Source organism: Mustela nigripes, chromosome 5 (assembly GCF_022355385.1).
Source record: "Mustela nigripes isolate SB6536 chromosome 5, MUSNIG.SB6536, whole genome shotgun sequence".
NCBI lineage: Eukaryota > Metazoa > Chordata > Mammalia > Carnivora > Mustelidae > Mustela > Mustela nigripes.
This window is the reverse complement of record NC_081561.1, coordinates 4,350,580-4,369,445: the sequence shown is the minus strand read 5'-3', so window position 1 is coordinate 4,369,445 and position 18,866 is coordinate 4,350,580. Positions and strand designations below refer to the sequence as shown.

General features: G+C 42.4%; 1 protein-coding gene across 1 annotated transcript; it reads left to right on the top strand.

Annotated features, from left to right (window-relative positions):
* The first annotated feature begins 7,963 nt into the window (after positions 1-7,963).
* FAM217A (family with sequence similarity 217 member A) lies at positions 7,964-14,849 on the top strand. The gene is made up of 6 exons (XM_059401611.1): positions 7,964-8,026; positions 10,107-10,191; positions 10,350-10,363; positions 10,986-11,060; positions 11,142-11,209; positions 13,422-14,849. The coding sequence occupies exons 1-6, from the start codon at positions 7,964-7,966 to the stop codon at positions 14,638-14,640; spliced, it is 1,524 nt and encodes a 507-aa protein (XP_059257594.1). The 3' UTR covers positions 14,641-14,849.
* The last annotated feature ends 4,017 nt before the right edge of the window (positions 14,850-18,866 follow it).

Sequence of the window (18,866 nt, the reverse complement as noted above, 5' to 3'; positions counted from 1 at the left end):
AATGACCCACTGAGTTCGAGACAAGAAAAGATGGGACTCCTTGTCGTTGTTCCTTCTCCACACTTTTCTCCATCTCTGAGGAGATGCTATGGAATCCCTTCTCTGGACTCTGATCGCTTAGCGTTCTGAGAGTCACAATGGCCTGGACCTTGGTCTGGAACACTGAGTGCTCCTCCTATCTTCAAACCAGAGGAAATCGGCCAGTCAAAAACACTTTGCCAAGTCTTACAGGGATTTCAGGCAGAAACTCCGGTTTCCTGTCTGACCATGAGCAATACCTGAGGAAAACAGCGCGCTTTCCCGAAGGGATGAGGGGAGGCCAGGGTGCACGCCTCCAGTGCCGTTTCTCCAGCTGGGGCTCCGCCTGGGCCATGCCACCTGGGTGTGCCTAATTACGACTCCACAGACAGACGGGGCCCTGAGGGAGAGCGCTGACATCAACACAGTTCCCGAGCAGAACTGAGGAACGAGCTCCATCATCCCAAACTGAGGAAATGTCCAGATTAACACAGGTAAGGAGCCCACCTGCTGCTTATTCTCTTCTCCAGACTGAACAGAGGAAACCAAATGCTCAATTCTAGCTTGACTGGCAGAAGCCATGCTTCACTGTGGACCCTGGACAGAAGTACTAAATCATCTTAAGTTCCCACGCTCGATGGCACAGCCCAGAGCAAGACAGAAGGTGCCACGGGCTCCTCCCAGATTTGGGGCAAACATGCAAATACTAAGGGTGGTTCTAGCTACTATTTGATCTCAGCATGCTGCACCCAGGGGGCCGGGTTCACTGTCATTGCTCTGTCTTATGAACTGGCTGGAAATCGCAAAGTGATCAGAAACAGGGAAAGCCATGGGGGCCAGGCTTGCAGAGGGCAAGCGCTGGGAGAGTTGGCCAGCTTTTTACCAAACGTAAAACCCCTTGGCCAAGACTATAAAAACTCCAGGATTACATCGTAGGATATGTTAGTGCCCAGAGCAGAAGATACCAACTTTCACTTCTTAACTTTCGGGTTCATTTTCCATTTGCAAACTTAAAAATTAAGACTTTTAAACATACACAAACAGGTGTATTTTAAATATACTTAAAATATATTATAGAATCAGAACCGCTTGAATGGAATGTGATTCTCATAATGTCACAGGTGTTTTGGGGAAGAGAAGGGAATGGGTGGAAGTGAGGAGGGGTAGAATATTTTGATAGATGGAGACTTCTTTCTTCTAAGCAAACTTGAGTGTATTACTCTAAGTATTTTAAACCAAAAAGAACAGACCATGTTTTAAGCCATTCAACAGGCCAAGGAAGTGATATATTAAAATTGATTCTTTATACTGCGTGTAAATTTTTATATATGTATTTATATATAAACTGATATATCAATATAAAGTGATTGATACACATATATAATGCTATTATATATAATTCTATATATAAATTTATATATCAATATAAATTAATCGATGAAGATGTATTTATATAATGCAATGTCAATACCATTGACTGTATTCCCTATACTGTACCCTTCATCCCCACCATATGTTCTTAATCATGGTTTTACATAGCAACTGATGGAGTGTTTCTAGTTATCTGGTTTAATGACTGAAATCAGAAGTAGGCCATAATTATGATATTTTATTTCTAAGTAAACTATCTGATGGACACATGTCTTTTGCAACGAATAAGACTTCTCCAAGGAATCTATCTCCTTCGGTTTTCTCTAATTGTGCCGTAGTGGAGAGAACACTGTTCAGGACCTCAGTTCCCCCCTGCTGCTAACTAGTTCTGTAATCTTAACTCAGCCAGCCAGGTCTCAGCCTCCAGAAGGAATGTGCTCTGATGAAACAGACCCTTCTATTTTGTATTTTGTTTGGATTTTGGCTTATTTCCAACACCATTCTTCCATGATCGATGCATTTCCATTTCCACAACCACAGTGGTACCATATAATTATTTTCGCAAAGAAAAGATGAGAGAGAATCCTCCTAAGCCAGTCCCTCCCTTTCTATGGCGACCGTGAGTTGCTAGGAAGGGCCAGCCGCGCCGCTCAGGTAGAGCAACAGTTGTGTTATTAACTAAATTGATCCCACAGCATATCACCTGCAGGACATGGGGTTGTTTTTCTAGTTAGGCTGATCTCTTATTCATGACTTTTAGGTAAACGGCAATTCCTTTTTTTGTTCCAAAGAGGGCTGTTGTGTCTCCGGAACACCTTCCCCTTCCTCTCTGTCACGGCGGATGTGACAAGATCAGCTGGCTTCCAGAAGGCAAAGTGTTCAGTAACGTCCAAAGGGAAAAGATCATCTCCAAGTTTCTTAAAGAAAGCGTTCTAAAGAGAGTGTTCCGATCAAAGCAGATGAGGTGGGAGGGTTCCAGCCGCCAGGAGGAGGACCCAGGCTACACCTTTCCTGGCACCAGAAAGTAAGTCCTGACCCTGAAACTTAAAGCTTCCAAGTGTATTGGTGATGTAAGGCCAAGAAAACACGACTGCAGAGCATAGACATGTCTGAAGGACAGGAAGCCATAAAGTTATTCCAACGGCAGGCATCAATTCCTGCAGAAAAATCTAAAATAGAACTGGACATATACAGTGGAGAATTTATTCTAAAGTCCTGGCTGCAACTTCTAAAGGTGTAGAATTTGCCCATGGGTCTGTTTGTCTTTTGGAAAGATATTCCTGGCAGCTCTATCACATTCATTCTAGGAATGAATATATTTTAAAGATTTGTGACACTTTTGCAACAAAATCATGGTCTCCTAGACGAGGAAGCAAAGTGTTCAAGGTGAATTTTTAAAAGAGAAAAACAACTTCTAACTAAAAATAATATTTTTATACGTATTTCCTAAAAAGGAATTGTACGCGCCCCAGAAAGTTAGGACATTTCAGGTAAATGTTCACAGAAATGGAGCCTCAGTTGGGGATAAATCTGATTGTCCCCGACTGAGGACTCCATTTCTGTGGACATTTACCTGTAAAAGAGAAAGCAGAAGCGGAAAACAGGGGAACACACGAAATAAAATTGCCCAGCAATGAACTGCAGTGTTTCCCACTGCATAGCCTTGTATGTACCCGAGAACAAAAATGCATGTCATTAATTAGAAAATATGGTCTTGACCTCCTAAAAATATTTACATAATTACACTGAACAAGATTCCATGGCAGTAAATAGCCAGCCGTGACGCTGACCATGCAGCAGGGGCAAAGAAAGGGAGGTGGAGGCAAACACGCGGGTTACCTAAAAATATGAAAGGTTTTGAAAGAGGTGGACTGAAGAGGAAGGATTTCCCCACAGGATAATGAGAGGCTAAGTAGTGTCGACACTGACATTTCTTTGCCTCACCCTGGGCTACAAAAAGGAATGTCTTATCAAAGTGCTTTCCGAAAGTGTCTTCTGTGGGCCCAAACTGTCACCTCTCTCAGAGTAGGGGAAACTGAGGTGAGCAGCAAAGCATGCTTACCGACCAAGGGATGGGCCCACGGCTTCCCTTCTTTCCACCAATTCAGACCACCTCTGTGGTCATCAATGTAAGAGCTTGTTCAACGCCATGAGACAGAATATCACCTCACCTTTCCTCACTGGATTAGCTAAAGAGATACAGGTTTAAAGTAAGGCAAGCCTGATGCTACATCTGAGAGCTGAATTCCCAGAGGGGCCTTAGGGAGGCCTCAAAGGAAGGTGTGTTCTGTTGCACTAAGGACTGATGTTAGAGCTGCCCCCGATCTGGAGACCAGTCCACTGTCTAGTGACTTCCTTCAAGGCTGGATGACAGCCAACCCAGACTCAAAGTCTTGGAGTGCATATGATTCTCATCGTTGCCCTTATATTTCCCATGACCACAGTGTCTCACTCTTACTTTCCCTCTCTCTCAGCCGTGTCTCCTCACTGTCCCGACTGCGTGCTCTCCTGTAGAACTTTCTACAGGGACGAGACTGTCACTATCATTTTAAAACTTTATGATTTTTATGCTGATGTCAAAGCATTCAAAAAGTCTCCGGAGAAAGGAAGGAGAGACGAATTTATAAAGGTTTTTAGGAATATGTTCTGTCAAGAAAAAAGAGAGAGAGAATCTTGGATGTATTTATGGATGATGACTCTCAGAGGGACTTTAAGGGATCAGGGATCAGTCCATGTTCTGAAGCCAAAGGAAAAGGCTCAAGTTGCTCATTTGTAAAATAGGAATAACTAGTGGGAATAACTAGTGGGACCAATTTCACTGTGTTGTTAAAAGTATAATATTGATTAATCTACATAAAATGTTCAGGATTGGGCCTGCCCCATGGTAACCAAATTTTATTTCTTGCAAATGTTATTTTTTGGAGTAATTAAATTAATTCCAACATTTATTGAGTACCTACTATATGCCAGGTACCAGGCCAGATAGAATAAGGCCAGGTCTTGCCTTTAAGGCATTGGAAAATATAGCGAGTGAGATATTGTAAATGAATAATTATAATGTAATTGTGAGAAGGGAATTGTAAGCAAATAAATCATAATAATGTGAATGAAGGGTCTTGGAAGAGGTAGCAATTTATCCTTCCCTGAGGGAACAGGGAAGATGATTTGTGAGCTAGATTTATATGGATAGGACTTAACTAGGTGGGTAAAAGGAGGGAGGTGGGAAAAAAGAAGGAGCTATTATGGGGGGGGAGGGGTTGTATGTCCTGGAGGAGACAGAGTGTTTAGAAAAATTGCAAAATATCTGAGGTGTTTGCATATACGTAGGCACTGGAAGTGATAAGCAGACACTAAAGCCTGGCTTATTCTTTGGGATCAGGAGGGCATTAGAGCAGATCAGTGCTTTTTATCAGCAGAATGGAAAATAGTCTGAAGGAGAAGAGAGCACCGAGGAGGGAGGCCTCCGAAGAGGCCTATGCTAATCTTATATTCATTCTCCTATATTTACTTAGCTCCTACTATGTGCCTAGCACAGTTTTAAAAAAAGACTTTATGTATTTGTCAGAGAGAGAACAAGTAGGGAGAGTTGCAGGCAGAGGGAGAAGCAGACTCCCCACTGAGCAGGGAGCGAAATGCAGGACTCAATCCCAAGACCCTGGGATCATGACCTGAGCAGAAGGCAGACACTTAACTGACTGAGCCACCAGGCATCCCATGCCTAGCACAGTTTTAAAGTGAGGGGGTGTATCAATGAACTAGACAGGCAAGGCCTCTTCCATCATAGTTTTGTATTCTACTGGGAAGAAACAGGCAATAGAAAACCACACAGGATTAACAAGACTGTGAAGAGTAGAGAAAATATTAAAACAGGGTGTTATGATATAGAGTCATGTGGATGGGAAGGTGTATTTGAAGTTGGGCCAGAGCTGGCCTTACTAAAGGAAAACAGATGTGCAGAAGAAGGAGACAGACCCCTCTGGGTAGGAGGTGGGGGAGGGAGATCCAAGAGCTGACAAACCCTTGAAATTATGTTGGACATTTAGTTTTCTATGTGCATTTTTCTGGGAAGACTCTCAGAAGAGCATGGCATCGCTTCCCCCCAAATGTTAAGAACCAGTGCATTTAGATGCTTAATGAAGCATTTTGGGGCTTGAATCCACAGTCGGATGTTCAACCCAACAGAATGCAATAATATCATCAGCAAAGGATTGCAAAAATGTCTTCTCAAATGTCAGTGCCTCATTATAAAAAATATCTGACATTTTTAGTAAATGTTTTAGTAAACATTTTGTTTACTTACACCCACATATCAATCATAAATATGTAAGTATTCACATATATATATATACTTGTTATATACATATGTACCAAATAATGTGTATATATCCATATTATATTCGTGTATATATATACGTAATATAACCATATATATGATATCCACATATATATCCATATATATCTATAATATATCCATTTATGTGTGTGTGTGTGTGTCTCTATATATTTATTCCTCCCTCTGCCACCCCACACACTTATTTCAGTGAACTGAAGTAAGAGATAGGCCCTTGGAGGGCAAAATTGGCCTCATATCATCTACATGTACCCCAGGTAGAAAAAAAAAAAAATCAGCTTTTGTTCTTTCTGTTGTAAGACCAAGGACTGATCGGGAACGACCAGCGGTGGGCTTGCTCTCAGCTGGGATACCTTCCTTCTCCATCCGCATTATTTAAAAACCATATACTATAGCCCAGACAGGACCGTACATGATGGGTGCAAATACATAGAGCGAGCTTGGTCTACCGCACTGCACCCCCGAGCTGCTGGCTATATTCGAACCGGCGCCAGGGCCCCACGGGGCGCCACGCAGAGCTCTCAGGTCAGGGTCAGGTCAGGGCCCCGAGAAGGCCTGGGAAGGCCCCGGCGGCCGTGACCTCCGCCCCTGCGCAGCCCGAGGGCGGCCCCTCCACGCGCGATGTCCGAGCGGGCCAGGCCGCCGCTGGGGAGGCGCGGAGGGGCGCAGCGACCCGGGCTCTGGCTCGGCGCCCTCCCCCGGTGGCGCCGCCCGTGCCGCGGGCCTGGCGGCCTGGTGACCCCCGAATACCGGTGGCCCCGGTGGAACGCCCAGCCGTCGGGGGCGCCCGCGCTCCATGGTAGCTGCCGGGCGACCCGGCCGCGGGGGAGGCCCGCGGAGCCGCCGCCCCGGCCGAGGCTGGCCTCACTGGGCCCGGCCCGGGTCCCGGCGGCCCGGGGGCCGTCCAGCGCCGAGGAGGCCGTGCTCCCGGCCGCCCGCCGCCCGCTGCCCTCCCTGTCCTCCCGCCGCAGGAAGGCTGAGTCCGAGGGGGCGCCCGTCAAGCCGTTCGCCCCGCACGCGGAGGTGCCCGGGCCTCGGGGCGGCAGCGCCCTCGGAGACGACGCCGAGGACGACACGTGGGCCTGCGGCGCGGTGGGGTAAGAGGCCGGGGCCGGGGCGCGCCCGCGAGCCCCACTTGCTGCCCCTTGCTCTGCGCTCGCGACCGAGCGGCCCTGGCCCGGGGGAGGCGGGGGGGGGGGGGCTTGGTACGAGAGGGAGGGGTTGCTCTCCTGCGGGCTTTGGGCCGCCCACCTGCACCTCCCTGCCCTCCGGCCCCGAGGCTCCTTTCCTGACCCCTGATCACGAAGGCCCCGTGTCCTCGGGCCCCGCCTCCAGGCGCCCGGCGCCCTCCTCCGTGGCACACACGTGGGTGTCCCCACGTAGAGCCACCTGTTCATCATACTCCCTCCTCTTCATTGTCACATCCCAGGCCTAGCATGGAGCAGGGGGAGCAATACTTACTGTATTCTCTGATTCTTCAGGATGCACCTTTCCCTCTAGGAGACAATAAATTGTAAACAATTCGCAAATACACTGATTACTGCGGTGGCTTTAATTTGTGATTCTTTCCGGATAGTCCTACCTTAACCCGGTGGTTGGTTGTTCTCCTGTTACCTGGTAGTTCTCGGATCCTTCTACCTTAAACAGCAGTGGGCTCACATACCGCGGTAGTTGGGCCTGGAGAGTGGTGCTTGGCCCTGTGGGCCTTTTAGGGACCCCGAAACCCACACGGGGTGCCTGTCCTGCCTGTAAGGTTAATCCTGCTTTCAAACGTAGCACCTGTTTTGAATAATTAAAAGCAGAGTTCATGGCCCTGTTATATAAGTTCCAGATAATTCACCATGTTCTTTCTAATTTGTATTTTATCTTTCTGTCTGATAATGTCTCTGTTCTCACCTAAGACCTTAATTTCCTCATCTTCCATCAGTTAGATCTCACAATTTGCTTTTCCCGGTGCCTTTTCTCTTCTTATTATTCTTTCTTTTCTTTTCTTTTCTTTTTTCTTTTTTTTTTTTTTTGGACTGGCTTGCCCCTTGTTTCTGGCTGATTTTGTACTGTTAGCCCTCATGTGCCCTCATTGTCCCATTCTGAATTTGAAGCACTGTTGGACCTCCTTTAGACTGGAACCAAAGCTCAAGGTTTTAAAACAAGCGTTGTGTACCTTACCCATAAATGTGCCTGTCCCACAACCTGTATAGGATTTTAAGGAAACAGAGGAGCAAAATGGGGAGAAGAAATGGTGAGAACAGTGGTACCAACCCGCGTGCAACCAACATCTCCCATGAGGTAAGGCTAATGGTGTTAACCTGAGCCTTTGGGCCCCTCCCCTGGTCAAGATCTCCCTCCCACTGAATCTGACTGCCTACATCCCTGCAGCTTTCTCTCTCTGTGAGCATTTTGCACTGAGTTGTCCTCTTGGCACTTTTTGGAATATCAAATGGGAATTTTTTTCTTTCTTTTAACAAAGGAAAAATTAACCAGCTTCTCTCCGAATTTGGAAACGGTTCTTATTGCACTGAATTTCCTGAAAGATGCTACCTTGCTTCCTCAGGCTGTGCTCACCTTTTTTTATTCTTTCATAGGTATTCTGTAAGAAATGTTGGTAAGGCTGGGGGGATGTCAGAAAGCGTTATCAATTCCCAACCTGTAAGAAGTTTGCAATCCAGCAGACCTCGTGTGTAGTTGATAGCCTCCCTTACCGGTTGACAGATTGGGTTATATTAATCTTATAAAAGATCTCACCTTGCAGTTTTTATCAGCTTCCCTTTTCGTGTCACTATAAGGGTATTTCTGCCACATGTTATTTTGTACATTAGTGAACCAGGATCAGAGAGCTGAAAGAAGTCTAATAATCTGTCAGGATGGTTTTAAAAATATAAATAATTGAGACTTACCTTAATCCTACTGAGTCAGACCTTACAGCAATTTTTTTTCAAGTAGTATCATTTTTTATTTTTTATTTTTTTAAAGAGTTTATCTATTTATTTGACAGATAGAGATCAGAAGTAGGCAGAGCGGCAGGCGGGGGTGGAGGGGGGAGCAGGCTCCCCACTGAGCAGAGAGCCTGATGCTGGGCTCAATCCCAGGACCCTGGGATCATGACCCAGGTAGAAGGCAGAAGCTTTAACCCACTGAGTCACCCAGGCGCCACATCAAGTAGTATCATTTTTTAATGGTGTATTTAATTTAGAGAGCGCAAGCAGGAGAAGGGGCAGAGAGAGCTAGAGCGAGAGAGAGAATCTCAAGCAGACTCCCCACTGCGTGCAGAACCCAACTGGGGTTTGATCCCATGACCCTGAGATCATGACCTGAGATGAAATCAAGAGTCAGATGCTTAACCAACTGAGCCACCCAGGTGCCCCTCAAGTATCATTTTTAAAATGCTCCCCAGGTGATTTTCACAGAGACTAGACCTATTTACGTGTCATCTTGGGGAACAGGGAATTAATCTCCAAAAATAATCTGCAGCCTACCTTCCAAGGTTCAGCTACCTTCTCAGCAGGACATAATTTTCTTGTGGGCCAATTAAATTCTTGTACTATATTTAAGCTGATTCTCCCTGTTCCTGCTTTAGTTTGGGGGTGATACTTAACATTTTATTTGTGTGTTGCTGAGTTTAATTTACAAAGGATTTTCTCCATTGAGATAGAAAACAACTGAGTTTGCTCTTTAAAAATTACTTTAAAAAAATCAATTCCTCATCTCTTCACTTTCCCTATTCTAGGATAAATTGTTATAATCCTCTTCTGCACACACCCTACATTTCCCCCCCACAGCATTCAGCACAATGTCTGGAACATAAATACTGGGACATATTAGTACCATTCCCTATTCAATTTTTCACTTGCTTTTGAATATTTCCTGAGTGTGTTTCAATGTCTGGAGTCTAGAATGAGTAGAAGACTGGTCAGTGTTGAGTACAATTTGAAGATTAGAGAATTTTCTTTGGTGGACGGAAAGATTTTATAGATCTGGTGTTCAGATACAGGAAATTGGGTGAATGTGCCATTGTGTACCAGGGACACACTGAACTAGGTATTTCATTATATTTTTAAAATTTAAAATATAAAATTTTTAAACTTTTAAACTTCTTAAATGAATTTTGAAAACCTGTGTGTCATTATTTTTAACAAAATAAGAATGAACCCATAAATTATTGTAAAAGTCTATCTCCTAATAGGTGTTATCAAGCTGATAATAATTTGCATGCTTCTCAAAAATACTGGTAGTGTCCTTATACAAAGGAGAATGGGTCACAAAATTTTATGCTTTTCTCATATTTTAGCCACAGACATGAAAAATTATGTACTTGAGCTTTTAAAGTGTTCTTAATATTAAGTTTATTCTAAAACAAATATTGTTTTAGAACTTGTCTCATTGGAATTTGGATTCAGAAGTACCTGCTCCTGAAAATAAAAATCTCCCACCTGGAAAGGACAGTGCAGCAGGTGGTAAGAAATCCTAGATGTGTGTATTTATACATACTGCAAATTTATGTTCATTCATATTTATAATATGAATAACCACTCATATTAAAGGGGGTTTGTTTTTCATACAACCAGTTTTATGTAACTATTAATTGTCATTTTTTCCATATACATTCTTTCAGGCAAAATTAACAAGGTAAGGATAAATGTTTGGCTTTAAATAATTCACAAAACACTTTTGAAATTATATGTATGTTCATTAAAAAATTTTCTTTAAAAATTTCAATTTCATTTCTGTAGAGTTCTTCAAACAAGTCAAAGCCTTTTCTGTTCTACAGGGCTGCAAACTGGTCATTAAGTTAATATTTTATTATATATTTTTTCAATATAGTAATGTCAGAAATGGAAATTAACATTGTAGTGACCATAGTGTTTCGTAGTCATTGCCAAAAGAAAAGTAGTCTCAGCTCTTAAGATATGATGAGGCAGTTAAAATGATTAATGTTTTGTTTTGAAGTGGTGAGTCAATTAATCTTTCATCTACTTTTTTTGAGCAAAATATAAAACACTTAACGGTTATTAAAATAAAGATAATCTTAATGATATTCGAGGCTCATTAGTTCACAGTGTTGGTATTTGTAACAGATTATGCTAATTCCTGCTGAAGTCAGTAAAAACAAGTGATATCTGCATGTATAAAAGGGAGTATTATATGACCTTACTATATATTTCTTGGTTAGAACAAGAACTATACATTCTTAGAACAATAACAGGGAATAGAGATGTATTGTGTTTAAAAGTCTTCTGCTGCTTTATAGAACCATTTGGAAATACCAATAGAGCAACTGGTGCTAGACCTAAATTTGTCAGAACATGCTCACAAAAGAACACAGGTGAGATTTATTCATCATACTCAAAGTATTTTTCTTTCAACACGTGCAGTTACTAAAATGTCCATGTTTTTCTGTTATCAGAATAGTAAACAAGGGATATTTCAGTTGTGGAGTTATCCTTTTAACGAAGGAAGTACCATGGAGAACAGGTGAGAGAATATTTATTTCCGTAAGCCCCTAAATTAGTGAGATACATTTAATTACAAGGAGAAAAAACATGTGGCGATTCCGTTTATTGAACACCGGGTCACTTTAACATACAGTGTGTGGTTTAATGGAGAGCCCAAGTTCTGGATCAGAACTAGAATTAGTTCCTCAGTTTTGTCCCTGCTTCTGAGGAGCAGTCTCCCAGAGGACTTTCCTTCCAGGAGGCTCAGGACAAAACTCAGCGTCATGCCAAAATTCGAGGCGTGAATCCAAGAAGTGCTAAAGGGACCACCGTGACTCATGTCCTAAGGGAACGTCAGTGTGAGGGGCATAGGAAAGGCTACTTTGACTAGAACGAACTCTGCTGGGAACAAGGGTTTCAAGGTCAGAGGTCAAATGAAACGAATTGAATGTTACCCTGCTAACACACAGCAAACGGAAACTGAGTCAGTGGAGGGCAGTGGCTAGGATTACCAGCGCGGGGCGCCGCCACTTGGGTTTAAATCCCACCTCCACCCCTTACTGCATGTGTGACCTTAGCCACGCTGTGCCTCAGTTCCCTTTCCCATAAAAGAAAATAATGCTTATCTTGTGGGGTTGTTGTGAGGACTAAACAGAATCCGGTGTTTGTTAGGTATTTGTTATTAATCCTGGGGAAGCCTGAGTATGTTGTTGAGTTGGAAGTCCCGTATCAGTGAAATATTCCCTTACCAAAATGTTTCTCCTCAGTATGCCATCAAGAATAAAATACCTTTCAAAAAAAAAAAAAAGAATAAAATACCTTTCCTTTAGCATTTAACGTTTTTGCAAAGTATGTTCATGTAATTGTTTTGCTTCTCAGACACCCCGAGTTTGGTACTATCATTACCTCTGGCGGCAAAGGGTTTCACACCTATGTCCTCACCCCCAGATTCCATGCTCTTTTCACTAAACAACAGGGATCGTGTCTCTTCTCAATTGTAGATTTAAAGTGACTTTTCTATTGCTTTACAAAGGCAAGTGAGTTTAACTAATATTTACCTGAATCAGTAATTTTTTTAGTATTTTCTATAGAAATAAAAGTGTTTTTCAAAATCCCTCAAGAATACTTTGCTGTCTTTATTGTAAACTGGCATTAAAGGAGCGAGAAGAGGGTGAGACTATATATATGTCAATTAATGCTTCAGCTCTTCCAATGTCGGTATTTCTAATAAGCTTTAAAAAAAAGAACTTGAGGGACGCCTGGGTGGCTCAGTTGGTTAAGCCGCTGCCTTCGGCTCGGGTCATGATCCCAGCGTCCTGGGATCGAGTCCCGCCTCGGGCTCCTTGCTCGGCGGGGAGCCTGCTTCTCCCTCTGCCTCTGCCTGCCATTCTGTCTGCCTGTGCTTGCTCGCGCTCCCTCTCTCTCTCTGATAAATAAATAGAATCTTTAAAAAAAAAAAAAAGAGGAAGGCTCTTAAAAAAAAAAAAAAGAACTCGAAACTCAATATTCTATGGCATCTCTCTTTCACAGTTTCATTCTAATAAACTACCTAGGAGCATTACTCATAAAAGAGCACCATCTAATGAAAATTACTATGAGATAATTTGTAATTGTGTAGTTAGTCTCTTTTCTCTCTCTCTTCCTCTCTCTCTCCCTTCTTTTCCTCCTTCCTCCCTCCTTCCCTTCCATTCTTCCTTCATTCCTTTTTCTACTAAGGGATAATTTTTGGTAAACATTGTTTTGCTTCCTTTTATGTTAGTATAATTTTTTAAAACCACAGTGGCTAAAGTAGACTTTATTGAGTAACCTAATTACATTCTTTGAGTTTCCTTTCATCTAATCCCAGGTCCCTAAATGGTTCACTGTAATTTCAGTTTGAGTTGGAGAGCCCCCGTCTCAGACCTCATCACTGCATGTACAATATATTCATGGGCAAATAGATATAATTACCACTTTTTACCCTAGTGGGCATTCATACAAACAGCTAGCCATTTGTGGGTAGAATGATCTAGTCACCTGGACATGTACAGAGGGTTGTCTAGTTAATATTGTAATCTATACTTTAAAAAACGTATGTAGTTTTATATAATTGAGCATATTTGAAATGAATATATCTCTCACAGATAGATACGCATAGGCCATTAGAAACCAAACATTACCCAGTCTTTGATGATTTTGCTTATTGATTATCATTTTAACAGCATTTGAATTCTAGTCAACAAACCATTCACTATTTAAATCATTTTTTAAAGGGATTTCAAGAAGTCTGCAGTGGAAACTGGCTTTAACGTAACCAATAACCCCATGAGGCTCTTCACACTGAACCACTCACTGACTACTGCTTCAGTAGATAAGCAAGTTGGTTCTTACCCTGGCCTACAGGTGCCATCGGGCCTTTGCTGGCCGTATGCTGATGGAGACTTTTTTAAGGACAGAAATGAGCCTTATATTAATTTATGTTCAGCTGTGGAAAACAATAATGGTGAAACTTTATCTGCCCCAAATTGGAGTTTGAAATACGGAAACAGCAGTATGGAAGAAAACTTAACAGATGAAAGTGATTTATCAGAAAGTGAAAAAGCAAATGATAGTTTGCTCAGCTATTTTAAAAAGATGGATCTGAACTTAAAGCCAGAAACAATAGAAAACGTTGAGGAATCTTTCACAGAGGAACCAACTGAAGTATTTCCATATCCTGATTTTCTCCCTTCTCCTTTCAATAGTCTGGACTTGCACAAATTAGCCCTCTCAAAATCTGAAAATTGGAAAGCATCGGTGGAACCTCCAGAAAGCTCTGTTGAACGTTTGATAACCCGTTTACTGGAAATGGAAAGATTACAACACACGACTATACAAAAAGAAAGGCCCAGACTACAAACTACTTTCTGTGCTCCAGCAGCTACTGAACGACCCTTTTCCTCCAAAGCTGTCCCCAAAATGAGACAGCCAAAACTTTCAGACTCTCTGAGTCTTCAGACAACTTGTGTAGATAAAAGTCGTGAAAAAAGAAAAAGCAGTTCTGGGTCTTGCAAACTTGAACAAAATGCTTCAAAATGGAATTGGAGCAATGCTGGCAACACATGCAAATGGACTTCTAGACCACCACCTCTAAAAAGTTCAGCCACCACCAAACAGTTGATTCCAACTTGTGATGACATTAGGAATCTCAAAAGCTCCATTTTAAATCAATGCCAAGAACTCTCAGCCAAGCCCACTAGTTCCCAAACAAGTCAATCGTTGGTTAAAATGGTCTCAACAAGATGTCTGCCACCAAGGTCTCCAATACCAGTTTCGCCTATACCTCTGTCTTTTCCCGAAAATCAGAGAGAAGACAATAAGGCACCAAGGACCAAAAAGAAACCTTATCAGAAAAACATAGAATTGAACAAACCATTCTATATTCAGAAGTTAAACTGTTTATCACCTTCCTTTGTAGGCAAGGACAAGTGTTCACCCATTGATCAAAAGTAACTTTTCTATATCTCAATGTGAGCAAATCTATTGCCAAGAAGCTTGGCTAAAAAATACGGTTCATCATGCCGAGATACAGGTATTACACACGTGAAGAACTTGCTGTGCTGTGGAGTGGAACTTGTGAAAAGCACTGGTGAGGTGTCTATATATAAATCCAAGAGCTTCCATCCTGACGTATTTGACATTCTTTTGCATGTCGTGTTTCAAAGGAATGTTTCCCTTAGTAAACTATTCAAAAGATTATTCTTTTGTTGTGTTTTCCAGTAGAATTCCATCATCAGTAAATGCTGTAATCGACTGGTGGCTGGTGTATTTCATTTTCCGTTACAGCTTTAAGAGTAAATTACCTCTTAGTGAATTTATTTTTTTAGTTTTTCCCACTCTGATACCTTTTTTTCCTCTCCTTTACTATCTCTAAAAATCTCCTTTGTCTATCATCTTGACCTATCTTTTGGTATTTGCTTGGCCATTAAAAGCTAAACTACTTGTGATTTTGTTGAATTAATATGCAAGGTCCTCTAGATCCTCCAGTGTTTTAAAAATTGTTGCTTTCCCAGGTCACATACATGAAAGCAAGATCCGTTCTCTTGGGGTTAAAAGCTAGTTGTAGGCATGAAACAACCCTCTTCCACTCAGACCTAACAACAGTTTTGGAATGTCAAAGGAAAAATGAGAAAAGGTTGATGTACACAGAGCAGCCGAAATGTCATGTTAATGGAACTTTCCCAAAGTTCTTTGTTCTTGCAAGTCTTACCTGCCCCGCCCCCTGCAAGCAGGGAAAGCATCTTAACTTGTTCAAAAGAAAAGTGTATGTATCGGGGCGCCTGGGTGGCTCAGTGGGTTAAAGCCTCTGCCTTCGGCTCAGGTCATGATCCCAGTGTCCTGGGATCGAGCCCCACATCGGGCTCTCTGCTCTGCGGGGAGCCTGCTTCCTCCTCTCTCTCTGCCTGCCTCTTTGCCTACTTGTGATCTCTGTCAAATAAATAAAAATCTTAAAAGAAAAGTGTATGGGTGTAGGGAGACCATGCGACTGACACACCTTACTGCACCGAATCAGGGAAACACCTAATCTGGGGTTCTCTTACAGCCCCAAGGATGTGGAATCCAGGAGTGGGGCTGGGGAACCTGCACTATAAACAAACATCCCATGCAGGTGGTTCTTGGATCACACTTTGAAAAACATCTTAAAGGAAAAAGTTGATGTAAAATGGATGTTTGGGGGGGGAGGGTGTAGTGTGCTTTGGTTTCAGTGGATGTTTGGTGAATTCGAATGAGTTTGTTTTGTTTTGTTTTGTGAGGAAAGAAATAGTTTTATTAAATGAGACAGAGAAAACTCTCAGGAGTGAGAGGGGTCCCAATAGGGTTGCCCTCAAATGAGTTTTTGGTAAACATTAAAAATAACACGATGAAAACTTCAAGCATTGCCCAAAGGAAAATGAGAAGTAAAAAGCTCTCCCTACTCCCAGCCCACTGCCAAGGCATGGTCAATATTGTGTATCATCTTTGCTGCACCCGCTCGCCCCCCTCAAAACAAGCAAGGTGAAATATTCAAGATTGGGATAGGGGAGATGAACTAAAAGACACTTCAAACACATGTTGAAGAAAGCAACTGTGGTTTCATTTTCCTCTATTCTATTTTTAGTAAAAGAATAAGGTTCAAAGAATTTTCTTAGAAGCAGAGGTCAGAGAGAGTAGGTTTAGTTTTTAGATTAATTTCAAAGAACTTTCTAGAACTGTATCAATACGACAACAGAAAAATAAACTGTTCAAGATAACTTACCATAGAACAGTATTTTACCTAAACCCCATACAGTTGTGTCATTATCCCAAGTGGTAGAACATCCCTTTCCCAGAACAGCATGTAAAAAATGGTCTCGTGCTTTCATACCATCCCAGCTTCCCCTCTCAACCACCTTTCCTCTCATTCTTACAATTCTCACTTGAGTCCCGAGCCTTATTTGGCAGCCTTCGTACCCATTCTCATTTTTACCTTCTTTACCTGCTTGGATCTTATCCCTTCACTTTTAGGGTCATAATAATGTAATTTTTATCCATAAAAGCTTCAGGAAAGGGACATGCCTGTTCGGTTCATCACTCTATCCCAAACAGTCATTGCGTGGTATGTAGATACCCTGGGTTAGGGAAAGGACTCGGCCCAGCCTCGAGAACGGTTTTGTGAGAGCATTCACGAGGGCCTTCTCCACAGCCAGGCTCTGCCATGTGACCGAACTGCACCTCAGGCAGGTTCCTTAACCTCAGTTCTTCACTTTCCTAATGTGTCAGGAAGGTAGTGGATCTTTCAGCGCACATAATCATGTGAGGATTGAATCAAGTGCCTGGCAAATTAAAAAGCAGATCAGAGGAAAGACATGAATGACACGAGGGCAAACTGGATGAAATGGGCCCTCTTGGGACTAAATTAATCGTCACTGGAGTAACAACTCAGGATTATTCACGTCCTGCTTCTTACAAGACATGTGTCCACCATCAGGAACATGCTGTGGAGTGAAGACACAAGCCCTTGTTTCCAGGAAGACCAAGAGTGGGAGTGGACATGGGAGAGAGGAAACAGGAGGTAGGGAGGAGTATTTCAGAGGTAGGGGTAATGGAAGATCACGGTGTCCGCAGTTCCAAGAAATAGATTTCTGCACCGAAGGATTGCTTTGGTGGGGTGGGAGGCTTTGATGTCTTAGAGACAGGCAGGGCAAATCTTACTGGAAACATAACCAAGCTACTTTATTTAGGATGCCATTCGACCTAAAAAAGGAGCTAGTTACTGAAACACTTATCAGAGTTTCCTATTAGTCCCAAATTGTTTTGAATTTAACTATGTAAAAAATGCATTAGCGGCAATGCTGATTTCAATTATAAGTCACAGGTACTTATTTTAATATGATTAGTAAGAATAGTGGAATTTTTTAAGCAGAGTCCCTAAAATGAGGTCAGAAAAGGCACATACATGGGAAGTAGATGTAGCCATCCTAAATTCATCTTGTCAAATGATGGGAGTAAAACAGGCAATATTTGGCTAAGAGAAAAACTTATCATTGGGGGTTGGGAGTACTGTAGTTATCAAAAGACTTGGAAGACTTAGCAATTTTTCAAACCTGTTGGAAGCCAACTTCCACCACTATTTTTGAAGAAACACTTGGAAGCTACTAACAGACACCTAGAAATTGAAGTGATTCTTGTTCAGGAAACTTCAGTTGAATTTGGCTTTCTGGCTGGCTTAAAAATTCCCCGTACTTTGGCTGTCCAGTACTGACACCTTTTCTTGCCTCCTTTTTGGATCTTAACCAAGGCAGATTCTTTTCTCATCAATGAAAGCACAGGGAGAAAAGTCTCTTCCAAGTTTGCCATAACCCCCCACCCACAGCCCCCACCAAACCGAATGCAACCTGCATACTACCTTCCCTAATAAAAAGCAGGATCTCATGACCCTTGTCAGTTGCTTTAGACAGAATATGTAGTTCTTCATCCTCTGCCAGCCCAAGAGGAACTACAGCTGGGGCCTTTGCAAGGCGGCTGTCCAGAGCCATTGCCATTCTGGCCCATTTCTTAGAACAACTAGGACTCGACCATTAGGTAGAGAAGATAGCACCTGCTAGATGGGTGTACCGGACACAGCCAGACACTCTGGCCCTGCCTCCTCCAATCCTGCTTTATATTAAAGATTCGATCTCCTTGTCCCTCTTTTAGGTATTTTACAGTTTTTTTGTTTTAAGCTGAGGACATTTCTTTAGAAGAAAATGAGATGTAGATACTCTTAAGGATATGGTACCTATTTGTCAGGCTTCCCCATGTACAATGAACCAACTGATTTAAATCATTACAGAAAAGGGAGCTACCTCCTTACTTATGATGTTTCTATTTGGCATGTGTTCTGCACTTAGCTGCTAGAAGTATTTTGATGTTTGTAAGGAAGATACTAAATTGGCTGTTGCCATGCAGCAAGTTCTGCCAAGTGGTTTGGTAAACTTCTCTCTACACCGTTCTCCTTCACTGAGGTTCACAATGCATATCAGATATCTTCTGAGAAGTTTTAACATAAATATTTAAATTTAATCTGACAGTTGCCAATCATATTTGGGCAGAGAATACCTTTCAAAGCACATCTATGAACACCAGTGAAATAGCCCATCAGAAACCTTGAGAGAGAATGCTGTTTTAACTTAAAACTAAACGTAAAATAGCAAACCCCAGCAAAGGAAATCAGGAAACAG

Bases quoted from the DNA above. Each gene is read 5' to 3' on its own strand.
- FAM217A (XM_059401611.1), top strand. From the start codon at position 7,964: ATGGGGAGAAGAAATGGTGAGAACAGTGGTACCAACCCGCGTGCAACC. The intron at 8,027-10,106 runs GTAAGGCTAATG...ATATTGTTTTAG, and splicing joins CAACCAACATCTCCCATGAG to AACTTGTCTCATTGGAATTT. The intron at 11,061-11,141 runs GTGAGATTTATT...TTCTGTTATCAG, and splicing joins ATGCTCACAAAAGAACACAG to AATAGTAAACAAGGGATATT.